The sequence below is a fragment of the Pyxicephalus adspersus genome, chromosome Z (genome assembly GCF_032062135.1).
Source record: "Pyxicephalus adspersus chromosome Z, UCB_Pads_2.0, whole genome shotgun sequence".
NCBI classification, from domain to species: domain Eukaryota; kingdom Metazoa; phylum Chordata; class Amphibia; order Anura; family Pyxicephalidae; genus Pyxicephalus; species Pyxicephalus adspersus.
The window spans coordinates 54,817,687-54,841,266 of record NC_092871.1 but is presented as its reverse complement, the minus strand read 5'-3'; the positions used below and the strand labels follow the sequence as shown (position 1 = coordinate 54,841,266).

At 42.0% G+C, this 23,580-nt stretch overlaps 1 protein-coding gene across 12 annotated transcripts; it reads left to right on the top strand.

Annotated features, from left to right (window-relative positions):
- The first annotated feature begins 1,333 nt into the window (after nucleotides 1-1,333).
- ARAF (A-Raf proto-oncogene, serine/threonine kinase) lies at nucleotides 1,334-23,108 on the top strand. Of its 12 annotated transcripts, XM_072430351.1 has the most exons (20): nucleotides 1,336-1,410; nucleotides 2,595-2,657; nucleotides 5,180-5,330; nucleotides 5,851-5,907; nucleotides 7,378-7,439; nucleotides 8,284-8,536; nucleotides 9,970-10,073; nucleotides 14,657-14,759; nucleotides 14,992-15,143; nucleotides 15,237-15,323; nucleotides 15,442-15,580; nucleotides 17,359-17,386; nucleotides 17,567-17,685; nucleotides 17,775-17,977; nucleotides 18,084-18,260; nucleotides 19,248-19,294; nucleotides 20,181-20,299; nucleotides 20,390-20,521; nucleotides 21,648-21,782; nucleotides 22,783-23,108. In XM_072430351.1, the coding sequence occupies exons 6-20, from the start codon at nucleotides 8,291-8,293 to the stop codon at nucleotides 22,921-22,923; spliced, it is 1,932 nt and encodes a 643-aa protein (XP_072286452.1). In that variant the 5' UTR covers nucleotides 1,336-1,410; nucleotides 2,595-2,657; nucleotides 5,180-5,330; nucleotides 5,851-5,907; nucleotides 7,378-7,439; nucleotides 8,284-8,290; the 3' UTR covers nucleotides 22,924-23,108. The 12 variants fall into 12 exon arrangements, with proteins under 12 accessions (XP_072286456.1, XP_072286452.1, XP_072286454.1 ...); XM_072430353.1 differs by lacking the exon at nucleotides 5,851-5,907 and having other exon boundaries at nucleotides 5,180-5,217; XM_072430350.1 differs by lacking the exon at nucleotides 5,851-5,907.
- Nucleotides 23,109-23,580: the final 472 nt, after the last annotated feature.

Here is a 23,580-nt window from a genome sequence, read left to right as displayed (position 1 = left end):
TAATGCAAATAAGAAAAGTGTTGTCAAATAAAATGGCATAGGAGGTTGGGTGCTAAAAACCCCATAGCCAACACACTAATGGCAAAATTTTTTTATAAATTCAAGCTCACACGCCTCTCTAACAGCACCAATACAAACTGACAGTATGTCTGCTTTGAACACCTGTTATAGAGAGAGTACTGGGTTATCAATTAATTCAATGATTGGCTTACCTGAGCCAGATAAAAGCTGCACAGCAGTATAGGGTGTTCTCCTGCCTAGGGGTAACCTAGTTTCTGCAAACTTCATAAATTTATGATATTTACAAGGAACCAATGGCAGTGGCAGCCCCGCACTCCATCCTTGGTCCTGATAGCGATTTACAGAAAAATGTCTTAACTTATTCCTATAAAATATTATTGCAAAGACACTGGTGGTGGGGGGGTTGGGGGGTCTGTTATACTGCTACATGCTTCCCTTTCCATGGTGCCTGCATGGAGGGGGAGGTCTGCGTCATAAAAGCATAGGCTTCCTTTCCTTTAAATGGTGGCTGCAGGGAGGGGGTCTTTGTCACAGCGCTACAGGATCCTCTCTCTCCCCGCTGTGACTGCATGGAGGAGGTCTGGGTCACATTGCAATGGGCTTCCCTCTGTATCCATGGTGGCTGAATAGCCCACTTAATGGAGGAATGGGATCATAGAATGGAAGAGCTCTGGTGGTACGGGTCTGTGGGCCCCTGTGGCACTATGGGGGTTGTATGTAGTGATTTTCCCTGGCACACTATTGGCAGTCCATTGATAAGGATCACTGCATGCATTGTGTTTTATTGTGACTGGGATTTACTGCTGGCCTGGTGGCAACCATTTGCCCTACTCCCTGTACAGGTGTCACACAGACAATTAATGAGGTCACAGATATAAAACATGGCAGAACTTTAGGTTAGATTAGTCTTAATCACGTGGCCTCCCACTGCCATAGCATTGTGGTAATTTCTCAGCTTTTGAGACTGCCGAGATTACACATGTAATAATCATTCCTGACCAGCTCCATGTACACACACCGTGTTCCTTATATATCTATGAGCTGTTTTATAACATGTAAGCTAAGGGCACTCCATATTCAGCTTTCAGGTGGCCCTATGCAACCTTCACCCCACCACAATACACTGTTGTGCCAATCACAACGCCCATTACAGGACTGGGCAGGAACATTCCAGCGCCTTCATGTTCCCCAAGTGACGTCACATCCCGCCCTCACTTTACGTAATTGCCGCCCTCTCCCAACTCCACGGAGAGGGGCGGGGCATCCTGAGCGCTGATTGATGTCCCTTACAACCAATAGCGTGGCGGACCAGTCGCCTGTCCCGGAGAGATGGGCACAGAAGGGGGCGGGACGTTCTGCTTATGACATGGCGGCGGCTGCTAGTACCGGGTAAGTGAGAGCTCGGGCCCTGGGTGACGTCACGTGCACTCGGTTCTGTGAGATGAGGACGTGTGTTTGTCACTACTGGTCTAACTTGGTAAAAAGCACACACTGTGCTGGTTAAGGGGTATAAACTGCTAAGATTCCGATTTATGGAATGCACCACGGTGAAAAGAAGAGCGCCTTACACAGAGTGTGCATGATGATCTCCCTGCCTGTGTATTGCTGTCACTTCAGTCACCTGCCAGCAGGTGACCCCTCAAACTTCTTCTGGGTATGTACTTCCATGTGTCCTCCGTTGATATTTCTCTCACTTCCTGTCAAGACAGGAAGTCATGGGGAAATCCCTGCTGTTGGTACAGCGATAATATAAGGAGTGCGAGGACAGGTTGGAGCACCATACAATGTTTTTATTGCTGCCAGTATTTCCTGTCCCATTGACAACTCCTCCTAATACTTATTATCCCCGTGCCACGGGAAGTGAGAGATTTCTCCGGTGGTGGCACAGACACAGGGCAACTCTTTACCTCCAAAATTGACTGGAAAGTAAAGGTAATCTTGGATACATGACCTGTTGGGGATATCTGAATTGTAACACATTGATATGCAGCAATTTGTATCTCCACATTTTCTATCACTCCCCATATTATTAATACACATAATTTATTTAGCACCATCATATTACCCAGTGCTGTACATAGTCATGTCACTAGCTGTCCCTCAAAGGGGCTCACAATCTATAGTTCCTATAGTCATATGTCATTAATACAGTCTAAGGTCAATTTTTTTCTGGGGTGGAGGCAATTAACCTAACTGCATGTTTTTGGAATGTGGGAGGAAACCAACACAATCTTGGAGAGGACCTGCAAACTCCATGCAAATATTGTGCTGGCTGAGATTTGAACCTGGAACCTAGCACTGCAACGGCCAGAGTGCTAACTACTGAGCCACTGTGCTGTATTGATACTACAAGCCCTCCCTCATCCTGCAGTAGCATTAATACACTTGGTACATAGAAACATGTGGTGCTGTTGGGTATGGGGCCCCTGTGCTCCTTTCTCCTTCCCCAGCCAATGGGTGACCATTATCAGGATGCACGCCATTCACTGGCCAATCACCAGTTGGGGGTGGGACAAGACCAGTTTTGGCTACAAGAAAAGCAGCATACTCACATCAGGTCACTTCAATTTCAGGACAGAGAGGAGTGCCAATCTCCCAACCATCTTGCATTTATGAGGATCAAACACCTTCCTTTGGTACGTACCGGATTCAGGGTGCCAACATATCCAACGCAGAGTGCTCTATGCTAACCAGCACTGGGGTATAAAGTCAGTGGCTTGGCCTGAAGAGAAAGGGGGCATTCTGTCTGCTTCCCTCAGCCATGACATACTATAAAGAGGCTTCCACAGGCTCCTCCTAGGAGTGACCTAGTCACTATTGTTCTCTACCCCTCCTGGTCATTATTGTTTTCCCCCTCATCCCCTTATGGGCACTAGTTCATTCCCCAATTCTAGCCACTATTGTTCACCCCCACACCTCCTCCTGGTCAGTTTTCCCTGTCCCACCTTCTTCTCCCAGCTTCATCTTGTTCTCCCATCTTCATCTTCTCCCCCCCCCCCTCCTCTATCTGGTCACTATCATTCTTCTCTCCATTACTTCTTGTTCACTATTGTTCTCCCCCTATTTATTCTGGTCACTATCTTTCTCTCCCCTCCTCTTCTGGTCACTATTGTTCTTCCCCCTCCTTCTGCTGACTATTTTTCTCCCACCTCATCCTTCTGGTCACTATCATTTCCACCCCCCTCCTCCTTTTAGTCACTATCGTTCCCCCGCCTTCTTTTGGTCACTATTGTTTTCCCCCCTCCTTTCACTATAGTTCTCCCCCCTTTTCTTTTTTTATCACTATCATTCCACCCTCCTCTTTCTCGTCACTATCTCCCCCCTTCCTTCTTCTTCACTATTGCTCTCCCTCTATTTATTCCGGTAAGTATCACTCCCCCCACCCTTCCTTTTTGTCACCATCGTTCTCCCCCCTCCTCCTTCTTCCCACTGTCTTTCGCCACCCTTTTTTTTCTGGTCACTATCGTCCCCCCCCCCTCCTTCCTTCTTGTTCACTATTGTTCTCCCCCTATTTTTCCTGGTCACTTTTGTTCTCCCCCTCCTTCTGGTCAGTATCATTCCTCCCCCGTTCTCCCCCCTCCTCCTTCTTGTCACTTTCTTTCTCCCACCTCCTCCATCTGGTCACTATCATTCTGTCACCTCCTCCATCTGGTCACTATCATTCTCCCCTCCTCCTCCCTCTGGTCACTTTCGTTCTCCCCCTCTCTTTCTTCTTGTTCAGTGTTGTTCTCCCTCTATTTTATCTGGTCACTGTTGTTCTCCCCTCTCCTTTTGGTCACTATCGTTCTCTTCCCTCCTCCTCCTTCTTGTCACTATCGTTCTCCTCCCTCCTCCTTCTTGTCACTATCATTCTCCCCCCTTCTCCATCTGGTCACTATCGTTCCCCCCCCCACCTCTGGTCACTTCTCTTCCTCTTTCTTCTTGTTCACTGTTGTTCTCCCCCTATTTTATCTGGTCACTATTGTTCTCCCTTCCTTCTTGTTCACTATTGTTCTCCCCCTATTTTTTCCGGTCAATATTATTCTCCCCCCTCCCTCTGATCACTATCGTTCTCCCCCACACCTCATTTTTCTCACTTTTCCTTGTCATCCTCCCCATTCATCTTCTGTTCACTTTTGTTCCCCCCCTATTTATTCCAGTCACTATTGTTCTCCTCCCTCCTCCTCATTCTTGTCACTTTCTTTCTCCCACCTCCTCCATCTGGTCACTATCATTCTCCCACCTCCTCCCTCTGGTCACTTTCATTCTCCCCCTCTCTTTCTTCTTGTTCACCATTGTTTTCCCCTCTCCTTCTTTTGGTCACTGTTGTTCTCCCTCCTCCTCCTTCTGGTCAGTATTGTTCTCCCCCCCCCTTTCCCTTCCTTCTTGTTAACTATTGTTCTCCCCGTTTTTTTCCGGTCACTATTGTTCTACCACCCCTTCCTTCTGGTCACTATTGTTCCCCCACCTCCATCTTTTGGTCACTCTCGTCCCCCCCCTCCTCCTTTTTGTCACTATTGTTCTCAACTCTCCTCTTTCTGGTCACTCTCACGCTCCCCCCTCTTCCTTCTGGTCACTATCAATCTTCCCTTCTCCTCCTTCTGATCACTATCATTCTCCCTCACCTTCCTTCTTCACTAATGTTTTACCTCTATTTATTCTGGTCACTGTTGTTGTTTCCCTCCCCCCCCCCTTCTAGTCTGTATCATTCCCCCCTTCCTTTTGGTCACTATTGTTCTCCCCCCCCCTTCTTTCTGGCCACTATCATTTTTGCCCACACCTCCTTCTCCTCACTTCTTCTTGTCCCTATCATTCTCACCCCTTCATCTTCTGGTCGCTATTGTTTTCCTTCCCTCTTCCTTCTTGTTAACTATTGTTCTCCCCCTGTTTTTTTGCGGTCACTATTCTACCACCCCTTCCTTCTGGTCACTATTGTTCCCCCACCTCCATCTTTTGGTCACTCTCGTCCCCCCCTCCTCCTTTTTGTCACTATTGTTCTCAACTCTCCTCTTTCTGGTCACTCTCACGCTCCCCCCTCTTCCTTCTGGTCACCAGCAATCTTCCCTTCTCCTCCTTCTGATCACTATCATTCTCCCTCACCTTCCTTCTTCACTAATGTTTTACCTCTATTTATTCTGGTCACTGTTGTTTTTTTTTTTTTTTTTTTTTTTTTTTTTAGGGACTATTGACTTCCAGGACCATATTTTCTTTCCTCTGGTACTTTTCCTGCACACGGCAATGATCCTATAAAACGTTCTCCTTTTTGGTGCACTCAGAAAACTGTGGTGTTCGTTGCATTGTCCTGACCGCAGAACTCTGTGTGCTATGTAGTACGTTTCATAGATCTGTTTTCTTTTATTAATTTAGTTGCCCTTTTTCTGCACTCTCTCCAATTCGACAATGTCCTTTTTGTGAACTGGTGCCCAAAAGTGGACTGCCGCCGGCGTTAACACTTCCGACTCCGGGGTAAGGGGACATTCCCTTCAGAGGGATTTCCCTTCGGGGGCATTCCTGGTGGGAGGTGGAGCCACAAGCGCGGGACTCGATAGGGAGTCCGGCCTAGTGTGCCTTCTTGACCTCCTAAAATGGCCTAGTAGACAAAAAAGTTTGCTGACCCCTGCCCTACACTCAATACACATTATACACCCTGTGCTTTATACACTATACTGTTTTTACCCAGAGGTATATATACCTTGCAGAGATAAACCTTCACATTGTACACTGTGTTGTGTACCCTTTCATTTTATGTAAGTTGTGTTGTGTGTTACATTGACCTAACCCCTGCACTCATTGTTCTATGTTGTGTATTACAGGCTTGACCAAAGTATCTATTTTATAATTTTTTTCTAGTTTTTGCACAGCTGATCCTTGCTGTGTAGTTTGCAACTGATGAAGGTGATCTTTAAAGTAAGCTCAGACAATTGTTTGCTTTCAGGGTATATTTGTTATTTGAAATGAGACTTATAGCTTCATCATAGTAGTACAGTGACTTAGACTGCACACAGTGTATACATTATGTAGGCTCAGGCTTGTGCTTTGTTCCATTTACTTCATCCTAATGTTATGCACAATTTAGCAATGCCAAGCTTCAAAATTTTTTATCCACCCCAAAGTTGCTCTCCCTTGCATTTCCAAACTGGATGGACCGGCTGGAAATGCACTTTAAAGAAATCATCATCAAATTATTTTGGAATTTGAAAGCCTTACTCATAATGTAGGGGTGATGGGAAGAACTACAATGCCCAGGAAAGGTACCCCCCTTTTTAACACCCCAGGCGCAACAGATGGTAATTGTTTTTTTTTTGTTTGTTTTTTTTTTTTTTTTTTAAAGGCCATGTTTAAACCTACTTTGCAAGGTGCTTTTGTTCTCAAGTTTCCCTAAATGTTGCCATGTCACCTTAAGTGTATGTGCTGAATGGCCTGTTTTTATGTAGTTCCCCACCTGTTAACACTGACAGAATTCTGTGACATAAACAGAGGTTGTAAGATAAATTTGCACAGAAAGCCAAGAAAACCATTAGAGCAACTTAAAAGTAAGGTCAAAATAAGTATATAACCTAGAGCTGTAGGGACATACCCCACATTGTAGGTAAATATATTGTAGATATCAAGGAGGGTGATTTGCTAGTAGGTAGAATGCTGGGGTTGTAAGTACCCTTTGTACAAGTACTCCTGGATATTTAGTAGTAGGATTTTAGTCCTTAGAGGTTGATTGTCTGAGAAAGACTCCAGGGGTATATATTGGGCCCCTAGAGACTTTTTGAAGTTGAATTAAATCTCCCTATGTGTCCTAGCCGCCGCGTGTCTTTCCACCCGCAAACACACGCGGCTGCTAGGGTACCCCGCGCCCCTAGCGTTCTACCTACTATCAAATCACCCTCCTTGATATCTACGATATATTTACCTACAATGTGGGGTATGTCCCTACAGCTCCCAGTTATATACTTTTGCTGGGACTCCCCCCTTGCTGAATTTTATATTTAATTTTTAATATTAGATCTTAAGCTTAAGTCACCCCCCCCACCCCGCCCCCCGAAGAAGCCTAGAAAGGTGAAATGCATGGGTACCGCATAAGACGAACACGGTTAATAGCTAGTAGGACTACTGTCTAAAAATATTATATCTCCGTATGTGAATTCACAAACCAGACCAAATTTTTTCTTTTCCTAATAAGTTTGTATACTAATTATGTATGAAATTGGATTTACATGAATACATAATTAATTTCTTGGACTTGACTAAGACTTGTGAGCATAAACCTCTTTCTTTTCTCCTCTCTCCTTTTTTATTTGATAGACACATAGAGGTAGCTCAACAATAACCCTAATAGGAGGGCTAGTAACTCCTCCCAACCTTACATTTGTGTTTTCTCTCCAGATAGTCCAGAGCGTGGGGCCTACAGATACCGTGTTTCCCCGAAAATAAGACCTACCCCGAAAGTAAGACCTAGCACTATTTTGTAAACCTGCCCTAATATAAGACCTACCCCGAAAATAAAGACCTAGGAGAAAAAGAAAATAAAAGCATACATACCGGTAAATTAAGACTTTCAACAATAAATGTGTACTGTAGTCTTCTTCATGGAAAAATAAGACATCCCCTGAAAATAAGACCTAGTGTGTTTTTGGGAGCCAAAAAAAATATAAGACAGTGTCTTATTTTCGGGGAAACACGGTAGGTGTCCAAATTGCCAGGGTAGCAAGGTAAGAAACTCTGTTACATATTATGCAGGCTTTCGGCATGATTTGAATCCCTTTTTGTTTATTTTTGTGATTTTCAGGATGCCTCTCTACAGATTTTATTTTAGAATCGACCTTTGGCTTTCTGAAATTCACTGTATGCATTATTATTATTCACTATTGCATTGAATTGTTTGCATTTTTCTCCTATGTTTTGTTCCTCCACATTTTTAAAGAACCAAAAGGTACACAGAGAATGAATTTTTAAATGTAGTTACTTTGTAATAATGTTAATATTAACGGTGCATTATGACAGGTTCTCTTTTTATCCCTCTTTACCTTGCTGCTACATGTTCCTTGCTTCTTCCCTCCCACTTTTTCTGTTCGATGGGTCTCTCTCTTTCCCATCTGCTGCAGTATTGTTCCACCAAATGGCACAGTAACACTTGCTCTGCCTCTTCTTCTCTGGAACATGCAGCTTGATTGCAAGCAAAAGGCAGTAGGGGAGCAGAGAGAATGCGAAAGCAGATGCAAGATGTTTTTTCAAAGGAAAGCAAGAACCTTCAGGTTCTTCCATTTCTAATTCTCATTTGCTTGTTTGCAGCGTTCCAATGAAGCGTTCACATACTCCCTCTGCAAACCTGACAAATGGCTCCCTGGCCTCTCTGTCCCAAGAGCTTGGTAAGGGTAGTGTGGTGATGTTGTCAGCAGCGGTCCTAGAGCTGCCCAGCCCTGGAGTCCGGGGGACCATGCAACACGATTACCAAAGGTTGGGGTCACAGAGTGAAGCTCCAGTGTCAGAGGGCAAAACTGGTGGCACTGTCAAAGTCTACCTTCCAAACCAGCAAAGGACAGTGGTGAGTCTTTTTTTTTTTTTTTTTTTTTTGGATTATTTGTCTATTTTAAGTAATTCTTCATTCAAATGTATTCCCTATTACGGAGCTGGATAAATGCCAGTGTGTCTCCATAATTACAGATGCAGCCCAAGATTTCTGAGCCTTTTCTGCTATAAACAGCATTACATGTTTCTTGGCTCTCTAAAATGCCTTCTTGCTCTTGGATATCTGCATCGTTTACTGAATTATATGTAGTATGGGAAGAGAAATCTGCAAATATTTGTTAGTTTTCTCAAATAGACCACTCCATAATCCTGCTTGCAAGGGGCATGCCCACCCTTGGTTAGCATACATTCTGAAGGAGTTCTGCTGCACAGTGACCAGGCAGCAAGATGGTATGAGCCCTTGGATGACATAGGGGATCCTTAAAGCCCGAAATAAAGAGGAATTTCCACGGTTACAATAAAATGGGGAAACACTAATAAATATGGTTACATAACTCTTTCATGAAATACACACTTAATCCTTCCCTGCAGGATTAACTGCATTCATTCAATTCATCTGAATTTAACCACTGATTGGTCTCCTCCTTGCCGTCGTTTTGTTTACTGACTTTAGCTTGATGTCTTTTATCTTCCTAATGCTTAATTTTTAGCTAGGTGAGCATGTGTGTGGCGGCAGCCAAAACGATTCCCCAGCTATAGCATTGGGTGCAGATATGCAGGTTGTGGCAGACATAGTCCTACCACACCCATGCTTACCCATTGCTCTAGTCAGAAAAAAAATTGTGACCATAACTGATTAAGCAATAAGTCAAGCTGATAATGGTAAACAAATTAGTGACACAGTAGATACCAGCCAGTGGGTAGGTTAAGAATGAGTGCATAGGAATGCAGATCAGTGCTGCTCCTCCCTAATTTAGGCTACTAAATAAATATAGATACATTAATTTGGCATCACAGGTGTCTGCAGAGAGTACTCCATACATCATTGTAACCAAGGTGAAATTGCCACATTATGAAGAGAAAAAACATTTACCAAAAAATAATATATTTATTGAGTCTGTTTCCATTATGTCTCTATGCTGTGTGTGTTGCCTTTTGGCATTTATTTGAAAGTTGGTTCCCAAAGCACAACATGGCATGGAAAAGTATCAATACTTGTATTTTTTTAAACCAACAAGACATGACTATGCATGGCCATACATTGCTTTGTAATGCATCAGGTGTGCTTGGGGCACTTGCAGTGCCATTATTATAATAATGTGCTGTATGTTGCATTTTTGCACCTGTTTCTGCAACACAGTAGTGGGAACGAGCCCTTGGGATATATAATTTTCTTTTTAAACCTTGAAACATTTGTAACCTTATTTAAATTCTTCTTACATAGAGTTAGGTTCAGACTATTTTTATGTTCCCTTTTTTTTTTTTTTTCCTCATCCTGTCCTCCTGTAGGTGAATGTTCGTCCTGGAATGACAGTCTACGATTCCTTGGATAAGGCTTTGAAAGTGCGTGGTTTGAACCAGCAGTGCTGTGCAGTCTACCGCCTGCTACATGGGTAAGGAGTTGTGGGAATTTTCAGACTGGAAGAAGATGCTACAAATAGAATTGAGTAAGAGGTAGATTATAGATAAATAGCAAAAAAGAAGCTTTATAGATGATTTGTTTGCTTTTATTTGACTGTAAAAACACTTAAACAGTACTTTTACTGCCTTTATATATTTACATGAAAATGCACCTAAAATCCTACATATTTCTTTTCTGCTCTGTTTAGTCATCGAGAGGTAAAAAAAATACTGAGTGCTTTCAGGTATAAAGAGGCCTGTGAGTAGGCTGATCAGAATGAGCACCAGCAGCTAATTTTATTGGTCACCAATATTTCTCCATTTTCAGCCATTTTTGTCACAGAAGGGTTTAACGTTGTATGCTGATGTTGTCCACTGTGTAGAGTGTCTTACCCACCATACAGCAATGAGGAAGAGTGAAATTTTCATCTGCAGTCTTTTCTTACTTTGGGCACCTCTGACTGTCCTACCTCTGGTCACTAAGCCATAGCAGCCACTAGATTTTGTAAGGACTCTAGTCCTATACTTTGAGTGCGTGCAATGCAACATGTCCAAGTCCTGACACCGTGTGTAAAGGGGCAGAAACAGACCTCCACTGTACCAGGTGCACCAACTCAGTTTCTATGGGCAAATTTGCTCTTGCACCCTCTTGAACAGATTATTTTTCCGAATTACCTAGATAGAGTACTCAGTAATCTGCTTTTAAATTTCACGCCCTCCGACGGACCGGCGCCCCGGCATCACAGCGGGACCATCCTATCGCCACTGGAGCATGGGGCAAAGGTAAGGGGGGCTTCCAAAGTCACCCCAAGTGTGACTCGGGATTACCGCTTTTTGCATGTAAAAGCCACCCCGAGTCACACTCGGGATTACCGCTAGGGGGGTTAATTGCTCATGTTAATAAACACTATTGTTTTGTTCTTAGCCCAGTTTTTCTAAAAATGTTCTGCAACTTCATGCCCTACTACAGATGTCCCAGTAAAGTGGGTCTGAATTAGAGACGTTTATGGGCACGTCCACTTGCAGGAACTTTGTTACTTTTAGGCTGTATTGTTCTAATTTAGGTCCTTTTAATTTGTCTCCCATATCTTTATCATGCAGATATAACCTGGCAACACAGCATATCCACAATGATTTCAGAAACATAACACATTATGTAAAAGAAAATACTTTAGGGCATTTTAAATTGGAGACCATGCTAGCATTATCTGCCAATGCACTACTAAAATATATTTCATTTTAACCTCACCTAGCGGTAATCCCGAGTGTGATTCGGGGTGCATTCCACTTGAAAAAAGCAGTAACCCCGAGTCACACTCGGGGTAAGTTTAAAAGCCCCATTTACCTGCGCCCCGCGATCCAGCGGCGATCTAATGATCCCGCTGTGATGCTGGGGCGTCTGTCCGTCGGGGGGTATGGCCGGGCGGGAAATTTAAAAGTAGATTACAGAGTAATCTGCTTTTAAATGCCACCCTGGTCCCAGCCATGCTGCTCGCATCTGCAGTTAGATGCGATGCACAATGCAAGATTTCTCCATTGTGCATCACATCTAACTGCGGATGCGATCAGCAATAGTAAATCACTAGTAAATCAGCAATTACTATCGCTGATTGCACCACCCAGAAGATGTGATGCTCGCATCCTCCTGGTGATGCAAGCAGAAGCATTGCTGGTTTCAGGGGGGTGAGCAGGGCAGGACATCCCCATCGCATCACCAGGGAAGATGTGACATCTTCCAGGTGATGCGGTGGAGTGATGGATTCTGGGGACGGATTACTATATATTCTGCTTTTAAATATTTTTTTACAGTAAAAACATGTAATAAAAGTATAAATACACATTTTAGTGCACCAAGCATCATTGCCCAGTGCCCTGATAAACATTTTGCCTACTATTAGCCCTGACCTTAATCTGACCTTTTGATGACTTATAAATCACTTCCTGAATGTATCATTTCATCACTTTGTCTTTGACCTTGATTGTTCCTGACTGATTGCTGGAGACCACAATGCATCCAAAAGGCATCTCGATGGCGCAAGCGCTGTTTTGGAGGAATTTGAAAGCAGTGATAGCGATTTGGAGTCTCTTGTGGAATCATGCGATAGTGATTCACCAGGAAATTTGTCATTAGACAGCGAAAGTGAACTGAGCTACGGTTCTGAACCTGAGGTCAGTGCTGTGCACACATGGTGCCCTATTGACCTTGATGCAGACCAGGCAGCACCGCCAAAATTTCCACTTACCGGCGCACCTGGGATGAAAATTAAGGCTGAATGCGACGACCCCCTGGCATACCTGAAGTTGTTTTTGTCGATGACAAACAGGTAAGCTGCTCTGTTTGCTAACTTTTTTAAACATTTTGCTAAATTTCTTTTTTTCATATAAATGTATGCTGCTCTGTGTTTGCTAACTTTTTTTTTTCTTTTTTATGCAAACATGTATGCTGCTCTGTGTTTGCTAACATAATAATTGCAAACTTCACCACACTATAAAAGAACATATCCTAAAATACCTTTTTTATTTTGTTTTATGCAAGTACGCTGGACAACAACAAGGTGCTCCACACCTGAGGTTTGCAAGAAGCAGAAAATGGGAACCTGTGACCAAGGATGACGTTTGGCTGTTTTTGGGCTTGGTGATCCTGCAGGGAGTTGTGGGCAAACCTGTGCAGAAAAGGTACTGGTCCAAGAATAAAACTATTGCCACTCCATTCTTTGGCACAGTCATGCCAGAATACCGCTTTTCCCTCATTATGAAGTACCTGCACTTTGCAAACAATGAAGAATTTGATGAGACTACCCATCCTGCACCAAAACTGAAGAAAATTTGGGAAGTGTCTCAGATGATTCTACAAAATTTCCAGCAAACCTATGTGCCAGAAAGAGATGTCAGCATTGACAAAAGTCTAATGGCTTACAGGGGGAGGCTCAGCTGGGTGCAGTACATTGCGTCAAAGAGGGCACGATTTGGCGTGAAAACGTATATGCTGTGCGAATCCTCATCGCTACATTTGGAATACAGTACTGTACACTGGAAAAGGGACACAGTTCGACCCCGGATACAGCCATTATGGATTGGCGACATCTTAAGTGCTATCCCTCATTCAGCCATTGCTAGGTCAGGGCAATTATGTCACAACTGACAATTTATACCTCTCCTGATCTTTATGAGTTCCTTTTGCAACACAAAACAGATGCCTATGGAACCGTTAGGGCGGGCTAACCGGCGCAACCTGCCATCAATGTTTGCAAAAGAGAAGCTGAAGACAGGAGAAATTGTTGCCTGGCAGGAAGGAAAGATGATGGCCCTGAGATGGCATGACAAGAAAGATCTGTGCCTGATGAGTACTGTCCATGATGCCTCCACCGTTCTGGTACACACAAAACGTGGGAAAGAAGCGATGAAGCCACAGGTGGTGATTTACTTCAACAACACCATGGGAGGTGTCGACAGAGCTGACCAAGCCATGACATTCTACAAAGCAATGAGGAAACAGCAAAGGAAGTACTACAAAAAGATTTTCAGGCATCTAGTTGAGTGTCCCATAGTGCCTATGGAATGCCTACATTTTGTACAGAAAAAATAGAGGCCTGTGAATCATTCAGACTTCATTTTCCAAGTTTCCGAATCCATAGTCAAGAACCACCAAACACCATCAGTTGCTATGAATAGACCCGGACGTCGTGCTTCCACCGTTGTCAACCCAGAATGCCTGACCGGTCGTCACTTCGTTGAATACATCCCACCAACCGAGAAGAAGGCAGCACCTACAAGGATGTGCGTGGTTTGCTGCTCAAAGACCGATGACAGAGGAAGGAAGAAACGCAAAGAAACCAGGTTCTACTGTCCTGACTGTGATGTTGGAACTTTGTGCAGCACTCTGCTTCAAAATCTACCACACGGGATGTCTACTAAATATGTATATATTTTTTTTTCTAAAATCTTCATTTCTTAATTTTTTTTTTGGATAAATTACATTGTTGTGGTCTTTTTTTTTTTTTTTTATAATTGTGATTTATAATTATTTAATATTTTATAATTAATGAATATATTAATAAAATTTAATTATTGAACCTGAGAGTTAATCCTAAGAATTACAGGCCCATAATATAAACAAAAATTTCCATGCAAAAAAAAATAGTAAAAATCACTTTTTGCATAAAAAAACTGACAGAATTAGAATGCTAGGGGGTTAAAGGGTTCACAAACTTTCAAGCACCACTGTAAATGTATATTGGTTTCTCTTCTTTGATTTCTGATTCTACAGACAAATGGCAAAATGGGGTGATTTTTTTTGCCCGTTTATGTCGTACAATGAGTAACATTATTTGACAATGGTGGGTTAACACTTGAGCCCCCCACCCTTCCCACATGTGCAGTCAGAAAACCTATTATGACATTTGTTTAATCCTAACAAACCCTAAATTAAAAATACAGTGGATTTGGGATGTATTTCTGATCACAAAACTTGTATGACATAAAGTTATCCAAGTTCCAACTTTGTATGACTACAAATAGATGATTTTTATTAAGCCTGCTTTAATGTTTTGGAAATGGTTTCTAATTTTTGCAACAGAAGAAAAACTTTAACAGACTGGGAGACAGATATCACCCCACTGGTAGGAGAAGAGTTGATGGTGGAAGTTCTTGCAGATGTCCCTCTTTCTATGCACAATTTTGTAAGTAATCATTGGCTACTCTTCAAACTTTATTTCCTTACGTTTAACTCACCCATCATTAATATTAATAACATTTATAAAGCACCAACATATACAGTGCTGTACAACTAATAAGGTTTGCAATTCATAAACTTTTATGCTTGACAAAACCAAACAATGACACAGGTAGAGAAGACAATCCGGTTCAATATAGCTTATATACAAAAAATCCACTTGTGTTTCCCATTTCCAGGTGAGGAAAACACATTTTAACCTGGCATTCTGTGACTTCTGCCTGAAATTCCTGTTCCATGGTTTCCGCTGTCAAACTTGTGGTTACAAGTTTCACCAGCACTGCAGCAGTAAAGTGCCCACTGCCTGTGTGGACATGGCCAAACTTCCTAAGTAAGTTTTCCTATAATTGTCATTATACAAATCTTGCCATCTGGGAGACACAGGGTACAGGTTTATAATGCTTGTTGTTTGTGTGTTCTCCAGGCCAGCTGGCAGTTTTTGGGATTTCCCATATTACCCTGAGCCTTCCCCTGGCATCCAAGGACCTGACATTCAGCAACCATCAATCAGGTAATAAGATCCACCAATTGCTGCTCTGTCCCGTCACAAATTTTCTCCTCTTCTATTCTGTGCCATTTTTGTTTGATGTCGCTGGTGCCCACCCCATTCCATCTCTCCCTTACCGCAGCCCCCGGACACAGCACCCTGAAGCTCCTTCCTTTTCATTCCCCAGCGAGGGTCAACCCCTGCAACGGCATCGCTCCACCTCCACCCCCAACGTTCATATTGACAGCACCACTGGTCCGGTGGATAACAGCATTATTGAGGTACAGTGCCAGGGAGGGACTGAATTCTTTAAATTTATTGGGGATTAGGAAAGACTTAAGGAAGAAACAACTCTTTTTACCTGTAAGACTTGACCCTTTCTAGCTTCAACTAATCTCTTGAGACTAAATGCTTATGTTAGGTGTCCTTGAATACTTTTTCGACAAGGACAGTGCTTGTTACTTTTCAGCTGTTATAACAAGTCAGTAAAAGGATTTTTTTTAGGTGTGACAAACAGCTGTCAAAGGGCATCTGACATCAGTAGCAGCCAGGTGGTAACCCAATAACTACAGTATGGTAGTCATTTAGATGACTCACCAGATAATGTATTGTACATAAGTAAAGTGTTTTTTTTTTTTCATGAGCTTAAAAAGTTTTGGGGTGCAATCGGTGCCTTGGTTTGATATAGTGTACTTTACAAGGCTGGTACCCTTCCCCTTTCCTTACTACCTACTAGGTCACTACCATAAAACAAGCAGCAAGAACAACCAGTTAAATCAGAAATCTGTCATGCACGCTGGGTTCAGGTCAGTGATTAAATGGCTAGAGATGCAAGGATCAAAGCCTAGGATCTAACCTAGGATCCAAGTCACTAGTTATTCACCTAGCTACTCTTTTTCTATCCTCACAAGTTTCTAGGACAGGTTTTCAGGAGGTGAATTCAGAACACTCAATTCACTATGCCCAGCAGGTGAGACTGGTGTGACAGTAGCCAGAATTAGTGATCTTAGTGAGAGTGGTGTGAGGAAGTAGTGTGTCTAGTGAGGTTAGTACTAATCTATAAGGGAGGAGAGTGTTTGAAGTGACTAATCTGATGCTGGCAGGGATAAGTGTTTAGGGATAAGTGTGCTCAGTGAGGCTGTTGTGACTCTAGCTAGAATGACTAGTGGTTGGTATGACACTGGCAGGATTGGTTAATGCCTATCTGAGAGTATGGACTCACCCAGTCCCAAAAGTTTTTTTAATTGTGTAGGTGACAATTCCGTAAAAAACACATTGTACCATTGTCAAACTCCCATTGTTCATTCCTTTCTCATGCTTCATTGTATTTTTGGAAATCTTGTAGGGTTTACAATTCTCTGTAACTAGGCACAACGGGTATAACCTGGATTTTAAAGTGTTTTGTTCATAAGGGACATTGTGACTGATTTATTAACGTTCTCCCAGATGAGTGAAAATACACTTTCTTTAGTGAATTTAGGTGATCCAGCAAACCTGGAATGGATCTGGTCCAGGATTGAGAACATTTGCTACAAATATCTGATGACATTTAAAAATCATTGCAGGTTTGCTGGATCACCCAGGTTCTCTGATGAAAGTGTAAATTCTCCAGTCTTCAAGAGGTTTATTAAATCGGGACCAATGAGTCTGTTTTCTTTTTTACTCCTTCAATGACTAATGTTCAGTTTCATTTGAATAACTACTAATGTGTCGGCAGTGTCACACAAACAAAGCCAATGTATTGTAGAGTGTCTGTAAGGTAGCCTTTACCAATCACCAGTCAGATTTTTCTTCTTCCCCCCACACAAAATCATGAATGCAGAATTCATCCCGATGCTTGTGGTCTTCGTCACCAGGTGTAGCTTACAGGGATAGCTTTTGTGTTTCAGTGAAATAGTGAAAAAAAAAATGCTAGCCACTGTTCATTCAAATATTTTTTTTTATATGTGTTCAGTAGACCTGGAGATTCTACCTTTTGTATAGGTAGGGCTTTACAAGTAAAGAGACATTTAAATGTTAATCTCTTACATGATTTTTGTTTTCTGTCATGTTTGTTCAGGAGGCATTAAGGAGTGCTGCGGTCACTCGTAAGTATAACTGATATATATGCTTATATCAGCCTGATCATCACCACCCTGCTTCCCTCACATTCTCCCATATGCTTTCCATTGTACATCCTCTGCTTTCTGACCCTCTCCTCTGTCTTTCTTGTCTCATTTGCCCACTTAAAAGCAGATAGTGTCGAAATCCTATGACTTTTTTTTTAGCTCGGGATGGGACCCCAAAGACTAGTGTTCCTCATGGAAATAAATCACCTCCAGCAAAGTCTCCAGTTGAGGCTCCAAGAGAGAGAAAAACCTCTGCCTCAGATGACAAGAAGAAAGTTGTGAGTAATGTGGATGATAAGGGGCTGAGTTATTTGGTTATATGTGAACGAGGAATTAACGATATCACCTTCTTTCTGTTCTTCTGCAGAAACAGCTGGGATACCGAGATTCCAGCTATTATTGGGAAGTGAACTCCAGTGAGGTAGTGGTACTAAAGCGCATTGGGACGGGCTCCTTTGGCACAGTATATCGTGGCAAGTGGCACGGTGATGTGGCTGTCAAGATTCTTAAAGTGACCAATCCAACATCAGAGCAGATCCAGGCTTTCAAGAATGAGATGCAGGTCCTTAGGTGGGTGTGCAGAGGTGGCACATACTAGTAATGGTCAGAAGAATAAGGCACTCCAGGTATCACTTTCATGCCATGGCTAACATCCTCTGCTTTGGTCTCTGCACAGGAAGACACGTCATGTCAACATTCTGCTTTTCATGGGCTTTATGACAAAACCTAATTTTGCAATAATCACCCAGTGGTGTGAGGGCAGCAGCTTGTACCGCCATCTGCATGTAATTGAGACTCGATTTGACATATTCCAACTCATCGACATTGCAAGGCAGACAGCACAAGGAATGGAGTGAGTTCAGTGTATTAGTCTTTCTGTTTAGTTTCTGATTTGTTTCCACTTTTCATATGTATGTGTATTGTACCTATTATAAATGAACTCTTCCACTTCCAGGCTTTTCCACCCATTTTTCCCCTTTGGTTAGCCAATCATTTTTACTATTTTTCTACTTTTCTTGTTAAGAGCTGAATGTTACTATATTCCTATTCGATGTCTGACAAGGGCACCCATCCAAAAAATTAATTATTAATGGCACTCTAAATAAATAGTACTCAAAGTCTAAGTGTACCTTAACTTACCTTACCTTACCTTACCTTACTTAACCCTGTATCAGTTCTGTGTCCTGTACAGTGTTTTCTTATCCTCCAGCAAAAATCTTTGGTGCTGGCTGCACCTTCACACCTTGTGGACATGTATGATTCCACCCTGGATTCTGGAGCTGCTTTTAGGTGTAATCTATAGATGTCTATGTGGAACTCAATGTGAAGGTGTACCCAGTAATAAAAAAATATTTTCTAGGGAAAAGAATAAAATTGTACACAATGCAATGTGTAAATTTTGCTGAGATAAGTAAACTCACTTAAATGAGTTTGAAACTTCACTCGTACTGCCATGGCCAATTTAGGATGCTAAAAATGTCTGGAGTATGTATGTCTGTGCTGGTGTGGGTGTTAGTGAATGTTACATAACTGAAGGTTAGGTGAATATGGTTCTGCTTAAAAATTTTGCAGGCTTGCTAACGGCATATTTTTGTCTTGAGTTGTGTGAGGTCATGTAGTTGGCAGATTAGCAACTGTTAAGTATCACAAATATTTTATAATATAAATATATATTATTATAAATAATAAGAAGTATATTCTAAGACAGATTTTATTAAAAGTGCTTTAACTGTTTTAAGACTTTTGACATCCAAGCCTATTGTCTTTAAGCAAATTTACCAAGGTCCTTTCTCTGCTGTTTATGTCCAAGTCTGATTTTCCCACTTCTTTTTCTTCCTAGTTATCTTCATGCTAAAAATATCATCCATCGAGACTTGAAATCCAACAGTATCCTGACCACAAATAAACATTTGTAAATCTTCATGTTACCACTAGATAGAGATAGATCTGTGAAGAAATAGAGAATTTAGTCATTGGTGATTATAATAAAATATTGTATTATCCTAAACAATATACAAGCAGAGAATTCAACTTCCTGTTGTGGTGTCAGGGGGTTCTGCACCTAGTGTTGTGAATCTAGCTCCACAGAAATTTCTTCACCTCTATACAGAGGATACTTGTCTGTCACTGCGGGATGAAGAATAACACTGGGTAATGATGGCCTGACTTATCTCTAAAGCAAACAGCAGTGACTGGGACTGCTAAGGAGGGTTTTTGGTGGTGAGTGGACGAGGACCACTCTCTAAGATACAACAGTCCCTCTCCTATGCCTCACTACCACCCATTCTAACTGTTGGCAAAAATTTAAAATAAATCTGAAACCCTGTTTTTACTTGCCAGAAGCTGCAGACACCTAAACACTGGGTCCCTCTCCTGTCTCTCCAGGGTATACATTTCTGCCGGCTTTACATGGACACTTTCTTTGGGCTGTCCATGGCAGGTTCTTTTCCTGAATGGTGTAGTGATGACATTGGACAGGTGGGCCAGGGACTGGTAGGTGCAGGAGCAACTGCAGTGGTGAATCAGCATTTCCTTGAAGAGCAATCAGTGTTTTCTAGGGACCTGAATGGGGAATATTAGGTGAGTATATTTAGATCCTGTGGGGTGGGTTGTTGGGGGGGGGGGAGGGTCTGAGATAGGGCTTGGTGAATGTTACATTTTGCCAGAAATTACTGTAGCAAATTATTCTGCTTAGGGTGTCAGACCAATATGTAAACCTAGCTGTGGCAAGTTCCGTTCAGAACTGCAGTTTTTACCTTAACCCTCTGTCAAGACATCTTCCTTCATGAGGGTCTCACTGTAAAGATAGGCGACTTTGGGCTAGCCACAGTGAAGACACGATGGAGTGGATCCCAACAAGTGGAGCAGCCCAGTGGTTCCATCCTATGGATGGTAAGTCCTTGTATCTCCTGACCTTTTCACCTGCATGTGCTGTTCCCAGTTGATGCTAATATTCACATTCTTTTTCTGGTGTTTTTTCAGGCCCCGGAAGTGATCAGGATGCAGGAGTCGAGTCCATACAGTTTCCAGTCAGACGTGTATGCTTATGGAGTGGTCTTATACGAACTGATGACTGGCTTGTTACCATATGCGAATGTAAATAATAGAGATCAGGTAATACCGAGACCTGCAACTCCTAACTTCTTCTCTCATTGCACCATTATAATAATGATAGACATAAAGGGAGCTCAGCATTCAGAGTTTCATAACTTCAACTTAGTGTGCCATTGATCTCCAATACAAGTGTGCCATTGAATCAATGTTACTTTATTTAGAACCATTATCATGGACCAATTAGTTTATATATACACACATACTTATCTCCATACTTATCACACAAGCCATTTTGTAGATTTTACAGTTATCCAGTTAGGTCAAACCTGGCACTTCTAATATTGTCCACGTAGGCTGGGTACACACGTGCAATAATTGTCGCTGGAAAGGATCTTTCAGACGATGGATGACGAGCACTGTACACATGCCAGATTCTCATCTGATATCAGCCCTGAGCTGATTATCAGACTGGAAACAATACACGTGTGTACGTAGCCTTAGTCTTACATAGTTGGCATTCTGTGTAATACAGTATTGTCAGATTTATTTCTTTAGAAGTTGGGTTTGTCTGCTTGACATATCACCAACTTTCAAACATCTGATCAGGTTTTATTATGATTGGCAGATATGAAGATTTTTCTACAGTATTTGAGAATTGCTCTCGCAGAACAAAGCGGTAGTTACCAGATTACTAACCAAAAGATTGGGGAAAAAGAATACACTACTGTAACTCCTGGATGACAATCTGTATCCTAAAGCTTTGAATTCTGACCAAAGATTTCCCTTTACTGGACCTTTCCATGTTACTGTCAGTGGTGTTCCAACTCTTCAAGAAATAAAAAAAATTTCTTCCTTGTAACCGCAACAATATTTAGTTTGTATGCATGATTCCTCAATTACAGTATTCATCAAATACAGTAACAAGTGAACAATGAAGTTTTATTTTTCCTCTGTTACCTTTTCCTGAATGCTGGTTATATTTGAGCCTGCTGGTTAGGAGAATGGGCATGTTTGGTGTACAAGATATGATGTTGAAATCACATGACCTCTTTTCAGGTGATTTCTGACATAAATAATCCATACCAATGTACTTCCCTTCAACATTAGGTAGTAGTGTATGTGGAAATAGCAACTTGAGTGAAATCATCACAAGTGAGCACATGCCTCATTCTCTCTCTTTTTGCAGATCATTTTCATGGTCGGTCGTGGTTACCTCAGTCCTGACCTCAGCAAGATATCTAATAACTGTCCCAAAGCCATGAAGAGACTTCTTTCAGACTGCCTAAAATTCAAAAGGGAGGAAAGGCCTTTGTTCCCCCAGGTAAGTTGTGGTCCTCCTGCTTTTAAGAGCTGAAGTGACAAGTACAGCAGGCGGCAGCGACGACTTGAAGCCATGTGTCAGTTCATGTAAAACATTTTGAGTAAGGTACCTGAAACATCAGCCCAAGCTGACTGAGTGGTTGTTTTAGTTTTGACAACTATGTTATTCCCACACCCTGCATACTGTATAGCCATAAAAACTATACACTTTATTCACAGGACTGGGTTACCTCCATTTTCGTTATAAAGTACAATAAGCAAGCTTGAGATTATGAAGTGTTCTGAGATGCTGCAGGGTGACCTTGACAATAATGTTTTCACCATTCTGGCTATTCAGTATGATGGGTGAAAGATTCACGAGACGGAAATAAATAACAAATCCTTTCACATGTAGAACTACTTACATGGCCTCCTATGTTTTGACAATGGCTAGAGATACCTCATTTAGACACCAGAAAGCAACTCCCTCCCCAGTTCCCCCCCAGGCTTTTCCGATGTATATGCCTGAATTAAGGATGTTCAGTTTATGGAACATCTCATGGCCCAGTTACATGACCGCATTGATAAATTTAGAGAAATATGGGCACCATGGGACTCTTACCTGCTATCCCCCAATAATGGATTTCAACAATTAGCTAGCTCCCCCCCCCCTTGGGAAGGACCTACCAGCTGCAATACCTGGGCTTCTGCTCCCCTGTCCCCCATATCCAGCTTACCCCCTTATTGGCCCTTCTTTTGTCATTCTGTGTTTCCAGGCAGTTTTTAATCCATTGTAAGCTGTAGCTTTATATTTCCTTATGGTATTTCATTCATGACAGTTATTTTTTGTGCTTACCTCTGTTTCCTATACTTTGTTATTGTTTATTGTCATATTATTTGCTTGGAAAACTCAATAAAAGTACAATTAAATGTTTGTACAAATAAATGTTTTATTTTAGCATCATTTGAATAACTATACTCTTTTATTATAGACTGACATTGTATCATCTTTTGCATTTCAGATTCTCTCCTCCATTGAGCTGCTCCAGCGTGCTCTACCCAAAATAGAGCGCAGCGCATCTGAACCATCTCTGCATCGGGCAGTAAATGCTGAGGATCTCAACCCCTTCCTGATTAACACTCTCCGCCTTCTTCCCCACTGATTGGAGGGCACACTGTATACAATTTATCATCTATTCTCTGGATTGTCGTTTATGAATCAGAACTCTGTATTCTGTCTTCAGCGTTGGGCTCATGTGGTTTCCTTCCTTATGGGACTTTACACTCCATCTTGATTGAGTGTTCAATTCTGTCCCTTTTTGCCTTTTAATTAAAGCATTCTAATGAATTTGGTTTGCCTCTTCCCTGGCTCAGGCACTCTCAGCCTGAATGCATTTTCCCAGTCTTCCACTTCATCCAATTCCTTTCACGATCCATAGCGGAATCAAGCAAAATATAAGGAAAAATTGAAAGTGGTTTTATCTGTCCGTCAGGAAGATGTGATAACCCCAATATTTTTTTTATCTCTTATCATGTGGCTGCAGGTGTTCAGCCAATCATTGACAACTCAGATTGTCTAGTGACTGCAGATTTTAGATCATGTTGGGAGTTGGAGCTTTGTATGACATCATGAGACATTTGTGCCTTCCAGCAATTGTGAAAAAGGAGGTAATTCCACCTTTAAACAATAGAATTGATTTTTTTTTCAATAAGTTAAAAAGGATTCAGCTCTATGCATTTACTGATGACATGAATTCTGTATAAAAAAACACAAAGGCCATTAACTGATTTTTAAATCTTGAACAAGGAAGCCATCATTG